Below are 13,737 nucleotides of genomic sequence, written 5' to 3' on the forward strand. Positions count from 1 at the left end.
CTTTATGATTACACCATGATTACTTCAACTAACACTAACGATTACACCATGATTACTTCAACTAACGCTAACGATTACACCACGATTACTTCAACTAACGCTTTATGATTACACCATGATTACTTCAACTAACCCTATCAATTAAAGCAGGATTACTTCAACTAACGCTAAAGATTAACGCAGAATTACAATTAGAACAGATGTAATTCTTTATAATTATAACATTTTCATAAATACATACATAAAGCTTTATGATTAAAACATAAATATAAACATTATATATATAAACTTAGCAGAAAAAGTAAGGAAATGTGTGTTTGGTAGATTATGTCTTTGGTGTAACGATGCTTCTTGGTAATAAATCTTATATCAGGCAGCTGATTGTCAGCACCTGGGGGACCAGAAGCTCAAAACAAGGGTCAATAGCAGCAGCAAAATAAGCTGTTCGGCATCGGCAGAGAAGATCTGGCAAATTTTTCATGGGCGCAGCCCACATACTCAGCTCTGCTGCTCATCCCACAAACACATGTTCCTTACACATGTGGCGCCATTTAAAAGGGGAATAAACAGGCTTTCCAACAGTATAAGATCTATTGCCAAGAAGCATTGTTACAACAAAGACATCATCTGCCAAACACACATTTCCTTACTTTTTGTGTTAAATATATATATATATATATATATGTAATCTGATTATATTAAGAACATATCTAATGTTTCATGACTATGGTAAGGTTATGTTGACAGCATACATACTTTATGAGCACAACATGATTACAGTAAGACCATATCTTATACTTAATGGTTATAATAAGATTACATAAATAACATATCTAGCGCTTCATGGTCATAGCAAGATTACATTGAGAATATATATACTTTCTAAGTATAATGTAATTATAATAAGAGCATATCTAATACTTTATGAAATGCCAAAGCATTCATTTTTTTTTAATCTTCTTCTAGGGTCCTGCGGTTTATCCTCCCCCGAACCCAGCCGGCCCCCCAGCAGCCCCGGTCAGCATCACACCCGCTGTGTACAGTCACATTCCCATACTGCCGCTGACTTCTTTTGCCGATTTACTGATTATCTCATGCTTGTGTCCTTGTAACAGTTCAATCCAGCCTACAACCCACAGGACCCTGCCTACCCCCCCGTTTGTCCAGCCGTGGTCCCCCCCGCCCAGCCTCCGCAATGGAGCGGTCCTCCGCCTGGACAGTATGGCCCCGGGCCCGGCGCCCCCGTGGTTAGTTTCAGCTCGCCTATTGACTCAGTGGGGAATCTCTCTTTGGCCAAGTGCTCCAAAATGCAGACTCAAGGAAGTACCGAACAGCCCGGTCTAAACCGCACTCCTGGCAGGTTTTTGCAGCGCAAATGTGAACCAGCATACAACTGTACACTTGTATGTCCCAACAAGCTCTTAAGTTTAATGATGATAAGTCTGAGGTCCTTCTGTTCAGTCCCCCAAATTCCATCAGCCCTTTTGGTGCTAATCTTGGTGGCCTGTCAAGTAGTCTTCAGCAGGCTGCTAGGAATCTAGGGGTCATGGTCAATGCTCACCTCGGTTGTGATAATCAAGTCAAACGTGTTGTTCAGTCACGCTTTCTCCAGCTCAAGCTAACCTCCAAACCTAGCTCATTTTCATCAACTGCTAATCTACAAAAAGTTGCACATGCTTTTATCTATTCTCGGCTTGACTGTTGCAGCACGCTTTACTCGGGTATCGGCAGGGGCTCCCTCCGCCGTCTCCAGTTGGTACGAGAAGCCGCTGCTTGACTCGTTACCGGGACAAGGAGGCATGACCACATCCCCCATGTGCTTGCCTTCCCTCACTGCCCCCTGTTAGATTTCAAATTGATCTTAACATTTTATCGCTCACTGTTAAGGCCTGAAACGGTCTTGCTCCTAAATACATCTCATTTACTGACCTGCTAGGTGCTCTCTCGACTAGTAAGACCCGCAGATGGAGCCCTGCTGGCCATTCCCAGGTCACGGCTCGTCACAAAGGGTGATGGGGCTGTTGCCGTTAGAGCCCCCACGCTACGGACCTCTCTTCCTGTTGAGCCAAGACGCATTGTCTCTAGCTTCATTTCAAGCTCTTCTTAAAACCTTTCTCTTTGGGAAATCTTTTGGAAATGTTTGATATTTGTATTTATTTATACTGTTTTTATTTTTATTCCTATTTATTTGGTCTTGTTCTTTTGTCGTTTTACCTCCTGTACTCATGTCCTTTGGTCTTATTCTCGTTTTTGCCTCGTCTGGTTTCATTTCTTTTGTCAAGCACTTCGTAACTTTGTTAAGAAAAGTGCTGTATAAATAAAGGTATTATTATTATTATTATTATTATTGTTATTATGCAGCTTAACACCCTAACGGTCTGGATGGCTGAGAAAACCCAATGGAGATTTTTTTTCAAAAATTCCAGAATGTGCAAGGCCTTTCCTCGTGCAGCAAAACTTCCATTCCATAATGCCGTTACTTAACGAGTCTTGTAAACTCCGATTATCCGAGAAATTGCATCATTGCAGACACGTGTAGACGCCTTAACCAAACTGCCACCTTGATTTGTTCGTTCGCTCTAATCCAAAGAAATGCCCCCATATTTGTTAGTAAAATAATTTATGGTGAAAATCTGGGTCTCCACAGAACTATGCTCCTGCTCCAGAGATGTACGGTGCCCCGCCACCAGCGTCCACTCAGCCAATCATGGAGGAAGTCAAGATGGAGAATATGGCCCCCCAACCTACCGACCACCTACTGACTACTCCTATGCAGGTGAAGTACTCGCACACGCTTTTCTTGGAACCTCATTTGTTTATCCTTGTCTTTCATACAGTTTTGAGGGGGGAAAGTCTCTTAAACCAAAACCATAAAAACCCCATTGAACATTTTATTATTATAATGTTAACTGTGGTATTGAATAATGAATAGATAGATAGATAGATAGATAGATAGATAGATAGATAGATAGATAGATAGATAGATAGATAGATAGATAGATAGATAGATAGATAGATAGATAGATAGATAGATAGATAGATAGATAGATAGATTGATCCTTCCTTGAGTAGGTTTTTTGCCATAGTGTGTGCATCCAAATATAAGTTCATCACATCAGCAAACAAGTTCACCTTCACACATCGGTATACATTATATGCTATAATTGCAGAAATATTCTTGTGTCCTTGCATTACCATTCTGAGTTCCTCTGAAATCTCCTTTGGTCAAGGTTTTTCTTAGATGAGAGCAACAAAACTTCCACCTGATTTTTCATCCTTGGCTGATTACATTTGGTGAACTCTTTAGATATCCTGAGCTTATTACCAAAGTTCGGTTGAGCTAGCATGTTGGTGCATTAACTCTGTGTCTCCGACGGAGACTTGATTTTCTGGCAGAAGAGCTGAAGGCGAGTGAGTGCTACTATAGCACTTGATGCTACTACAGCTGGCTAGCAATGGGAGGAGTCACATTTTTTGCTGTTGCTAAGTAAATCAAAATTGCATTGAAGTAGTGTGTTAACATAAAACACTTAAATTTGTTCCACGGTGGCCCAGTGTTTAGCGCTGTGGCCTCACAGCAAGACGGTCCTGGGTTCGAACCCCGGGGTTGTCCAACCTTGTTGGTCATCCCAGGTCGTCCTGTGTGTGGAGTTTGCATGCTCTCCCCACGTCTGCGGTGGGTTTTCTCCGGGTGCTACGGTTTCCTCCCACCATCAAAAGAAACATGCATGCTAGGGTTAACACTCCTGTCTGTGCCCCTGAGCAAGGCATCGGGAAAAGAACTGGAGATGGTCCCCGGGCGCAGCATGAAGGCGGCAGCCCACTGCTCCTAGCTACACAGACCACAGCTAGAATAGGTTAATCTGCAGCGACTGAATTTCCCCCGGGGATTAATAAAGGAAACTTAATTTTTTTTTTTTAGCTTTGCATGGCTAATTAGGGACTCTATTGATTTGTGATTGTGTCCAACATGTCTGGTTACAGACGCACCATGGCCCCCACCGAGGCGCTGCAGTATTTACAGGCGTTGGACAGCCGCCATTTTAAATTCTTTAACAAATAGTATTAAAAGTTGTTCAAATGTTAATTTTGGTGTCAGCTAGTTTCACAACAGACATACTAACATATGTAATGCATTAATATCTCAACTGGGTATTTATCTCGACAGAATATAGAGGTTAAAAACCGGCGGTCATGTTGACATTTTAGGTAGGAGTGAAATCCGGAACAACGCCCCCCCCCAATTCCGTCTTCGTACCTGTGACACAGAACGGTGAGGTGGCTTAGAGGCGCAACACCTTGGAGAGGGTGTGTAAAACGCCTCAAAGTTGAAATTCCTCCAACTCCTGATCAGTTGAAGCACTTAAAAGAAGTCAAGCGCCTGTATTGGGTTCAGAATCAGAATCAGAATCAGGATATTTTATTCATCCCTGAGGGGAAATTGGGTGGAGGGCACTGAAACCGGTCACCATAGAAAAGACGGGTGCCCAATGGAAGTCTGGTGGAGACAAACTAAGTTTTTATAAGGTGACCGAATAAAGGCCTGACCAAACAACAGATTGCCCACACCGTCCACCATTTTGAATCCGGGTCATAAGCAAAACCACAGAAGTGGCCATAGTTAAAGACGTTGAAGCAGCAAACACCTGTTTAGATGTGATGTGTACTGAACATATCGTGACCCCGAGAGCAGGATAGGTGGTTGGGATAATGGATGGATGGATGTACGGAACGTAAGATATGAGTGATCAAATGCAGGTTGAACCGGTGTTCAGTAGCCCGTGTCGTACTTGGGTTCTGTGTGTAAAATGGGCTTCATAGATACACATTAACCACATTCTCCCTTCCTCTAAAACAGGCAGCAGATCCATCATCCCCCACGCCCCCCTTCTCCAGCAACGGTCTCAACCCCGCTGACGCCGCCTACCAGTTCCAGATCGACTCCGGGAAGAGCTCCTCCACAAACTTCCTCTAAGGTCACGGCTTCAACGAGACGCTCTCCCCTCAATGACTCCTCACTCTCACTCAAAGTCAGTGCTGTGCTGTTGCCATTTTGCATCCCCTTTGGGATGCAAAAGACACGAGTAAAAGCAATCGATAGTTTTAATGACAGCCCCCAGCTTTGCCTCCTTGCCTCGCTCTCCATTTTGCCCCTCTGGTGACCGACACGTAAGACTCAGGACGCTTCCATTAGAGCGAGAAGGAATTGGTTCCTTTACCAAAATGCTTGCAACAGACTCATTTTCAGTTTGGTGACAAAGGTAACTTTGGACAGGTTTTGTTTTCTCACTTACACCTCTTGCATAGCTAACCGTTTATGCTAACCAGCAGTTTATGGGCAGTGAACTTAAAGATGCTGTGGACTCGGAGCAGCTGTCTATGAAGCACATATAAAAAGTCTACACGACCCCGTTAAAGCGGCAGGGTTTTGTGACGTAAAAAAATAAAAACCACGATAAATCATGTCAGAATGTTTTCCACCTTTAATGTGAAATTGCAATATATAAAATACAACCGAAAACAATCAGAAAAATTTTAGGGTAAAGAAATTAGAAATAAAAAGCTTACAATAGCCCGGTTGCATAAGTGTGCACACCCCTAAACTAATACTTAGTTGAAGCACCTTTTGATTTTATTGCAGCTCTCAGTCTATTGGGGTAAGGGTCCATCGGCTTGGCACATCTTGAGTAGGTAATGCTTCCCCACTCTTGCTTGTAAAAACGTTCTGCAGCCCCTAATCAGAAAAGGTTGGGACGGTATGTTAAATTAAAACTGAAAACAGTGATTTTTAAATGATCTTTGACCCGTATTGCATTGACAAGTTGGGACAGTAGAGCATCTACCACTTTGTACCGGTCCTCACCTGCACTCAGGTCTACAGTGTTTCTCAACCCAGTCCTCAAGGAACCCCTATCCTGCATATTCTCTTTGCAACCCTGAATAGGTACCTGTTTGTAGTTATTCAGCCAATCAGCAATTAATTTTGTCAGATGTTGCACACCTTGCATAATTAAGTGCTGCGAGATGATTGGTCGAGTAAGTACAAGCAGGGCTACCTATGCAGGGTTACAATGAAAATCTGCAGGATAGGGGGTCCTTGAGGACTGGGTTGAGGAACACTGACTCAGGATCTGTGAAGAGGATGTTTTGTCCGCTCTTGCACAGACAGAACACCAGGAAGGCACCAGGCCCAGATGGCGTGTCTCCCTCCTGTCTGAAAGTTTGTGCTGGCCAGCTGGCCCCCATCTTCACACTGATCTTCAACAGATCACTGGAGCTGTGTGACGTCCCCTAAAAAGCTCCAGTATTATCCCGGTCCCCAAGAAACCCCGTATCACAGGATTAAATGACTACAAGGCTGTCACAACTGACATCTGTGGTCATGAAATCCTTTGAGAGACTAGTGTTGTCCCACCTGAAGGAAATCACAGGCCCCCTGCTGGACCCCTGCAGTTTGCCTACCGGGCAAACAGGTCAGTGGATGATGCAGCCAACATGGGTCTGCACTACATCCTGCAACGCCTCGACTCCCCAGGGACATACGCAAGGGTGCTGTTTGTGGACTTAAACTCGGTGGATCAAAAACTTCCTGACAGACAGGAGGCAGCAGGTGAGGCTGGGGGGAAAAAATCACATCCAGCAGCTGGACAATCAGCACGGGCATGCCCAGGAATGTGTGCTCTCCCCTCGAGTCTTCTCTCTTGACACGAATGATTGCATCTCTGTAGACACGTCTGTTAAACTCCTGAAGTTTGCAGACTGTACAACGATCGTTGGCCTCATCCGGGACGGTGACGAGTCTGCATACAGAGGGGAGGTTGAGCATCTGGCCCTCTGGTGCGGTCATAACAAGCTAGAACTGAACACGTTCAAAACTGTGGAGATGATAATGTACTTCAGGAGGAGCTCCCCAACACTGCCCCCCCCCCACCATACTCAACAGCACTCACTGTGTCTGCTGTGGAAACCTTAAGGTCTCTGGGATCCACAATCTCCCAGGAACTAAGGTGGGCACCCAACACCGACACAATCATCAAAAAGGCCCAGCAGAGGATGTGCTTTCTCTGTCAGCTCAGGAAGTTCGACCTGCCTCAGGAACTGCTGATGCAGTTCTACACTGCAACAATCCAGTCTGCACATCCATCACTGTCTGGTTTGGTTTGGCCATCAAACAGGACAGGGGCAGACTGCAACGGACAGTTAAGTCTGTAGAGAAAATCATTGGTGTCAACCTGCCCTCCATTCAGGACTTCTACACCTCCAGAGCCAGAAAACAGGCAGGCAACATCACTGCAGACCCATCACACCCTGGTCACAACCTGTTCCAACTCCGTCCCTCTGGCAGGCGCTACAGAGCGCTGTACCCCAAAACAACCAGACACCAGAACCGTTTCTTTCCGGAGGCTGACACTCTGATGAATGCTTAACATTGTCACAATAAATCTAAGCACGCTGTATGTACTGTATATTGTACGTATACATGCATATGCTGTCATGTCCGCCTACCTCATGTATATAAGTAGCCTGCTAACATTTATTCTAGCATCTTTGCACTCTGCACCATTGCACTATTGCCTTCCTGTTTCACCTGTATATAGTCCTTTCTTGTATATATTTCTGAAAGATGGTTGTGTTGTTATTCTATGTAAGTACATTGACAACCACTAATCCAGAGTCAAATGCCGTGTATGCATAAATATACATGGCCAAATAAAGATGATTCTCACTCTGGAAGGTGAAATTCCTCTTCGACACCTGAAGTTTTTGCGTGTAAATCGACTGGTATTTGGAGCTATTCATGATTCCCTCCACCTTGACTAAAGCCCCAGTTCCGGCTAAAGAAAAGCGGCCCAAAGCACGACGCTGCCGCCACCATGCTTCACCGTGGATACCGTGCTTTTGGTGATGTGCCGTGTTTTCTTTGCACCAACATACCTTTTGGAATTATGGCCAAAAAGTTCAACCTTGGTCTCGTCAGACCATAACACATTTTCCACATGGTTTTGGGAGACTGGATGTAATTTTTTGCAAGATTTAGCCAAGCTTGGATGTTTGTTTTGGTTTTTTTTCCGTGTGAAAATACTTCTGTCCTGGCACCCTACCCCATAGCCCAAACATATGAAGAATACGGGAGATTGTTGTAACATGTAGGGAGCATCCAGGACTTGGCAGAAATTCCTGCAGCTCTTTTAATGTTGCCGTAGGCCTCTTGGCAGCCTCCCTGACCGCTTTTCTCCTTGTCTTCTCATCAATTTTGGAGGGATGCCCTGTTCCTGGCAATCTCAATGTGCCATATTTCCTCCGCTCGTTGATGACTGTCTCCACTGTGTCCCATGGTATATCTAAAGCCTTGGACATTCTTTTGCTTTGTAAGGTCTTTGCGGACCATGGCTTTTGCACTTGGAGGCAACCAAGAAGATGTCAGGAAAGTCCCTACAGGAACAGCTGAACTTTATTTGGGGTGAATCAAAGTCACTTTAATTGATGGCAGGTGTATACCGACTACTATTTAACGTGAGTGTGAATGGGGGTGGTTAATTCTGAACACAGCCACCTCCCCAATACTTTTATAGGTTGCAATTTACAATAAATAAATAACTAAACTGGAAAAAGTTCTGACATGATTGATCTTGGCTTCATTTTTTTACATCCCAAAACCCTGCCATTGCAGCAGGCCTTTGTAGACCTTTTATAGCCCCTGTGTAAACCACTACAAATCTCCTCTAAAAGTCGGAGTAATCCGTCTCTGAGTACTTGAAGACGTAGGGAGCGTAAGAGTCAAGTAGTCAACTTCCACTTTGTTTTTGTTTTGACCACTGAGAGAGGAGGCAAGGGGCCCGTGAAAGGAGGCCTGTTCTTGACTTAGACCTGTTAGAGGAAAAGAAGTATAGAGGATTGACATGTTGTTATCGATTTCTAAAGAAGATATTAATGACTAAATCTAAACGATGGGGATGGGTTCGAGTCTCAGTTGGTTGTCATACAGTTAAAGCCATTTAAACGAATTCTTAGTCACTAGCTAATGACCTACAGTTCCTTTATACCATGGTCACGGAGAATACTGCTTTCTGATTGGCTGGAGGCTGTGCGCTAAATCAGTTTAATTACACACATCGTTAGGCTCGAGTTTAATCTCTGTTCTAAATTCATACACTGTAACCATAGCAACACACTGACTCAGTAGCAGGCCCGGTCATTTGTAATTACTCAGTTTACTCGTAATTACTCGTGTCATTAGTCCTTTGTAATTACTCAATTTACTCGTGATTACTCGTTACTCGTGTAATTGGCTCAATTATAACTCCCTCTCCACCTCAAGCTGGTGTGTGGTGAGCGTTCTGGCGCCAAAATGGCCGCCGTGCATCACCCAGGTGGTGCCACACGTCGGTGATGGATGAGGTGAGTTACCCCCCTTCGATGTGAGGAGCTTTGAGTGCTATTTAAATGTCATCATCATCATCATCATTATCATCATCATCATCATGAGTCAACATACAAAACTTTAGCTTAGCGGCTAACTTTAGTCTCATAGCCTTGTAATTCTGCGTCCGCCGTGTTTATGGTGTCAGCGTCTTTGTGGACGCTCAGTGATCCAGGTAAGCAAATCACAGGAAGTTGAATCAGCTCATCGGATTCGATGGGTTCCCGTTCATCTGCAACACAACTTCTATAAACACTGTGTCCGGATGAACCGATTCAGCTTCCTGTGATTTGCGTTGACTTGGTGGGACGTGACCATGGTGTAAGCCAGGGGTTCCCAATTACTTTTCATAGCGGGCCACTTTTAGAGCCACTTTTAAAACCACGGGCCACTCAACCTCCAGCAGCATTCGAGCCCACCATAACTGAAGTATTTTCAGTAATGCTGATAAGGTCATGTGACGCACAAGTGAGGGGGGCTAGACTAGCCCATAAGGGGAAATGCGGGGTGGAATTGATAGTTACAAGGTAGCATTTCTTGTTGGATTGATTGCTGAAATCATGTTTGCAATAGTGTTCCCAAACAAAATGTGTAGAAATACCAGAAGGAAGAAACAATTTTTTATTTCCAAAAAAAAATTAAAAGGTTTTTTTTTTTTTGGTAGGGAAATAAAAAAAAATTCTTCCTTCTGGCATTTCTCCAACAATTCTCGCGGACCATAAATCAACCTGTCACGGGCCGGACGTGGCCCGCGGGCCGCCTATTGGGGACCCCTGGTGTAAGCAGTGATAATCCCCTCCGCGCCGCGTGTTGTTAAAACCCTTTAAAGCGGACCTCGTTGAGGGTTTTAGACGCCAGTGTGGCGTCTTTTCTGGTTTCCTTTACGATTCCTCGCCCTCGTTCATCCCTCTCGCTGGAGGTGACTTGGGGACCTCCCTATGGAAACTGCCTCGCTCAGCGAGCAGCCAGAAGAGCGGATGGGAAAAAATGATCAAGTAGAAAAAAATACAAACGAGATTCCCCGAAATGTCCGAGTCAGGAGGCGTTGAGAGGAACAAAAGGGGAATGGGAAAACTTCCAGGACTGTTGGCTGGTATTTAGGAGGCCTGTCACGGTGCCTTTTCAGCTACCAAGCAGTCAGGACATTGTCAAAAGAAACTTGGGTTGCCTTGCAGGGTGGCCTCCTTCTGTCTCACCGCTAAGCAAAAAAAAAAACAAAACCAAAAACAAAACCGTAAAACACTCATCTTCCACACAGCAGCCTCTGTCTGTAACCTCTCCTTCCTGTCGTTTAACAGGAAGCCTGAGTTTGACCCCCAGCCAGACCAGTAGCCACTCTCAGTTTGTCCATAATGAGACACTTATGGCGACTGGCGTGACGTTGTCGATCTGAGGAGAGGACGGTGTGGGAGTTGCTGTCTCCCTGATCCATGGGAACAACATCTCGCGTGAGGTTTCCATGGCAACACCGTGTCCTTTCTGGAAGTGGTACCACTTCACAGCTGTTACTTCCACTGGCCTTCATCTGGGACTTTAAATGTCTTTTTCTACCAATGTCTGGTTTGGTTTTATTTTGTATTGCATGTTGGCGTTAATTAACATATTCAGCCGGGTGTTGTTTTCACAGAATATGCAGACCCTCTTCTGAGGGGGATGCGGTTTCTCAGTAGCTTAACGCGTGGTTACCAAGGTGGGCGGTGTTTTCAGATGGGAGAGAACGTGCGTGTCTGAGTTCATGCGTCGTCACAGGGAGGCTGGTGAGGCTGGACCAGTGTGTCCCGACAGCTCTGTCCACAGGAAACCAGCCCAGCCAGACCGAGTTGACGGTTACGACCATGACTCAGCCGACGCATCTTCGACTAAAGCTACTCAGAAATACTGCGGACGGTGCCTTTTCATTTCTCGGTGTCAAGGTGATTCTGGCCTCAGTCCTCATAACCTTTTGTCTCTGGGCACATTTGCGCATGAAGAGGAAACTCCGAATGCAAACGCTTTGTCTCCTTGAGCTGAACTTTCTTGCACGTTTTCAAGCTGAAATCCGTGGTATTTCCCCGATCTGTCCCTCCCTCAGACTACAAACCAGGTGCAGCAGGACTACAAGCCAGGTGTAGCAGCCAGTGTGGCCTCAGCTCGGCAGTAAACAGTTCCCACCCTTGTAAACATGGATCCTGGGGCCCAAGCTAACACCGACAGTCTGATGTATTACAAACCACATCACACTACATGGGAACACCGTTGTACAGTCGTACCGGTTGCCATGGATACATCAGCATCACGTCTCAGTCACTTTTCCTGTTTTAGTAGGGAGGTGTTTGCCGCTGCACCAGTGTTTGTCCTACCGAGTCAAAAAATGTCCCCAGCAGTATACGGAGACTGGGGAGTGTCTCCAGCCATGGTAAAGATGACTCCACGGTCCAGATGGTTAAAATAACTACACATTCATGGGGGGAAATGATGGATTTCAGCTGAAACGATCACGTTTCTCTCCCTGTGTAAATTCAGCCCTTGACATTTAAACTGGATTACGGTTTATGACTTGGGGTGGATTTGGACAGGATCGGAAATAATGTAAAGATGTCCAATTTGTTAAACTTCTTCATTAACCTAACATCAAACTCAGACATGTTTTTCTAATCAACTACAGATACCTCTTTCTTCAAATCCAAATACGCCCCACCTGGATTTCCAGCCAGTGTGTTATGATGGACATTCAAGCACCATTTCTCATTCCATACCTCTTTTCATAAATTATACATAAATACTTGTAAAATTAACAAGCTCTGCTATAATATGCCTCTGGTGTTACACCCCATTCTTTTTCAACTCGGATCAAGTTGAAATTTTACAATTTTGTCGCAAGGATTTTTAATCTAAATTTGCCATGAATGAAAAAGAATAGAGTGCAACTGCTGGGAAATTTTCTGAAGTGTATTTTCTGCTCTATGATGTTTACCTGTAGACCTGGGTCAATTATCTGTTGAAAATCATCTCATGTTGCAACTATATTGAAGACGATGATGAAAAGACCGGGGGGGGGGGAGAGGCACAGCCAGAAGGCCGCCACCCTTTACTGGTCCTCTACTGTGGTTTTAGCATAAATTTTGCAACGCCGGCAGCCATACCAATATGCTCTGCCAAATGACGGAAGCTAAGCAGGTGTTGGCTTGGCTAGTATTTGGATGGGAGACCTCCCGTGAAAACTTGAGTTGCTGCCAGAAATGGTGTTAGTGGGCCAGTAGGGAGCAGTCTTCCCTCTGGTCCTAATCAAAACAACAAATATCAATTCCCAATGCCCCAGTGCAGTGACGGGGACACTGTGCTGTAGGAGACGCCGTCCTTCGGATGAGACGTTAAACCGTGGTCCTGACTCACTGTGGTCATTAAAGATCACATGGCACTTATCACAAAGAGTAGGGGGTCCCCTGGTGTCCTGGCAAAATTCCCAGCCTGGCTCTCTCCATCTGGCCACCTAATCATCCCCCCATGTAATTGGCTCAGTGATTCCTTCCCCTCCACCTCAAGCTGATATGTGGTGAGCGTTCTGGCACAAAATGGCTGCCGTGCATCACCCAGGTGGCGCTACACATTGGTGGTGGTGGTTGAAGTGGGTTACCCCTTCAATGTGAAGCGCTTTGGGTGTCTAGATAAAGCCCTGTATAAATGTAATCCATTATCGCTGTTATTGTAAACCTTCTCAAGTCAAATATTGGTAGGGTCTAATTTTAGCGACCATGTTGCAACAGATGAGAAGAATCAAACACGTGTAATTTGACCCAGGTCTGATCACAATAGCCGTGAAGATGTCGCTCAGTGTCTCTCTTTGACTGTACACCCTTCGGCCGTTATACACCGCTCTACTTCGTGAACAGGGCCCTGCCTTGCTTTGCAACATGTTTATATGCCTTTTAAATCAATGTAAAAATACTACGTAGGTTGTAGAGATAATGTAGTTTAATTGTACTTGGAATAAACCATTTGTTTGTTTGTGACTTGAAAAAGTGAACAAAGGGTGTTCCAGATGACTTGGTGCTTGGGGGATGCTGCCATCTTCCTCTCTTGGTGGGGCGGATGGGCAGGGACATTGTGCTCTTAAGTCCACCGGTGCCACAAGTAAGGTTTTGGGAGGTATTAAAGGAAAATCCGGTGTTTTTTAACCTATGCCACATTTTCCTGTCATTAGGAGACAAATCAAGCCATGGGTCCCAGAATCCTTTAAACGGGATCAATATTTGGCAAGCTAGCATTAGCTGACTGCGCTGCACCAAGCTGTAGCGCCTTTCTGCTAAATGAGCTCTTTTGAGTGTCCAACAGACTCA

The 13,737-nt window shown here is 44.9% G+C and overlaps 1 protein-coding gene across 1 annotated transcript in view; it reads left to right on the forward strand.

Annotated features, from left to right (window-relative positions):
- The window catches only part of wu:fc21g02 (uncharacterized), a 40,514-nt gene extending 35,539 nt beyond the window's left edge, over window positions 1–4,975 (forward strand). Inside the window, exons 11-14 of the mRNA XM_056280586.1 lie at window positions 967–1,017; window positions 1,116–1,247; window positions 2,648–2,776; window positions 4,859–4,975. Of these exons, the coding sequence (XP_056136561.1) occupies window positions 967–1,017; window positions 1,116–1,247; window positions 2,648–2,776; window positions 4,859–4,975 (429 nt within the window). The remainder of the gene's footprint in view (window positions 1–966; window positions 1,018–1,115; window positions 1,248–2,647; window positions 2,777–4,858) is intronic.
- The last annotated feature ends 8,762 nt before the right edge of the window (window positions 4,976–13,737 follow it).

The sequence above is a fragment of the Lampris incognitus genome, chromosome 5 (genome assembly GCF_029633865.1).
Source record: "Lampris incognitus isolate fLamInc1 chromosome 5, fLamInc1.hap2, whole genome shotgun sequence".
Taxonomy (NCBI): Eukaryota; Metazoa; Chordata; class Actinopteri; order Lampriformes; family Lampridae; genus Lampris; species Lampris incognitus.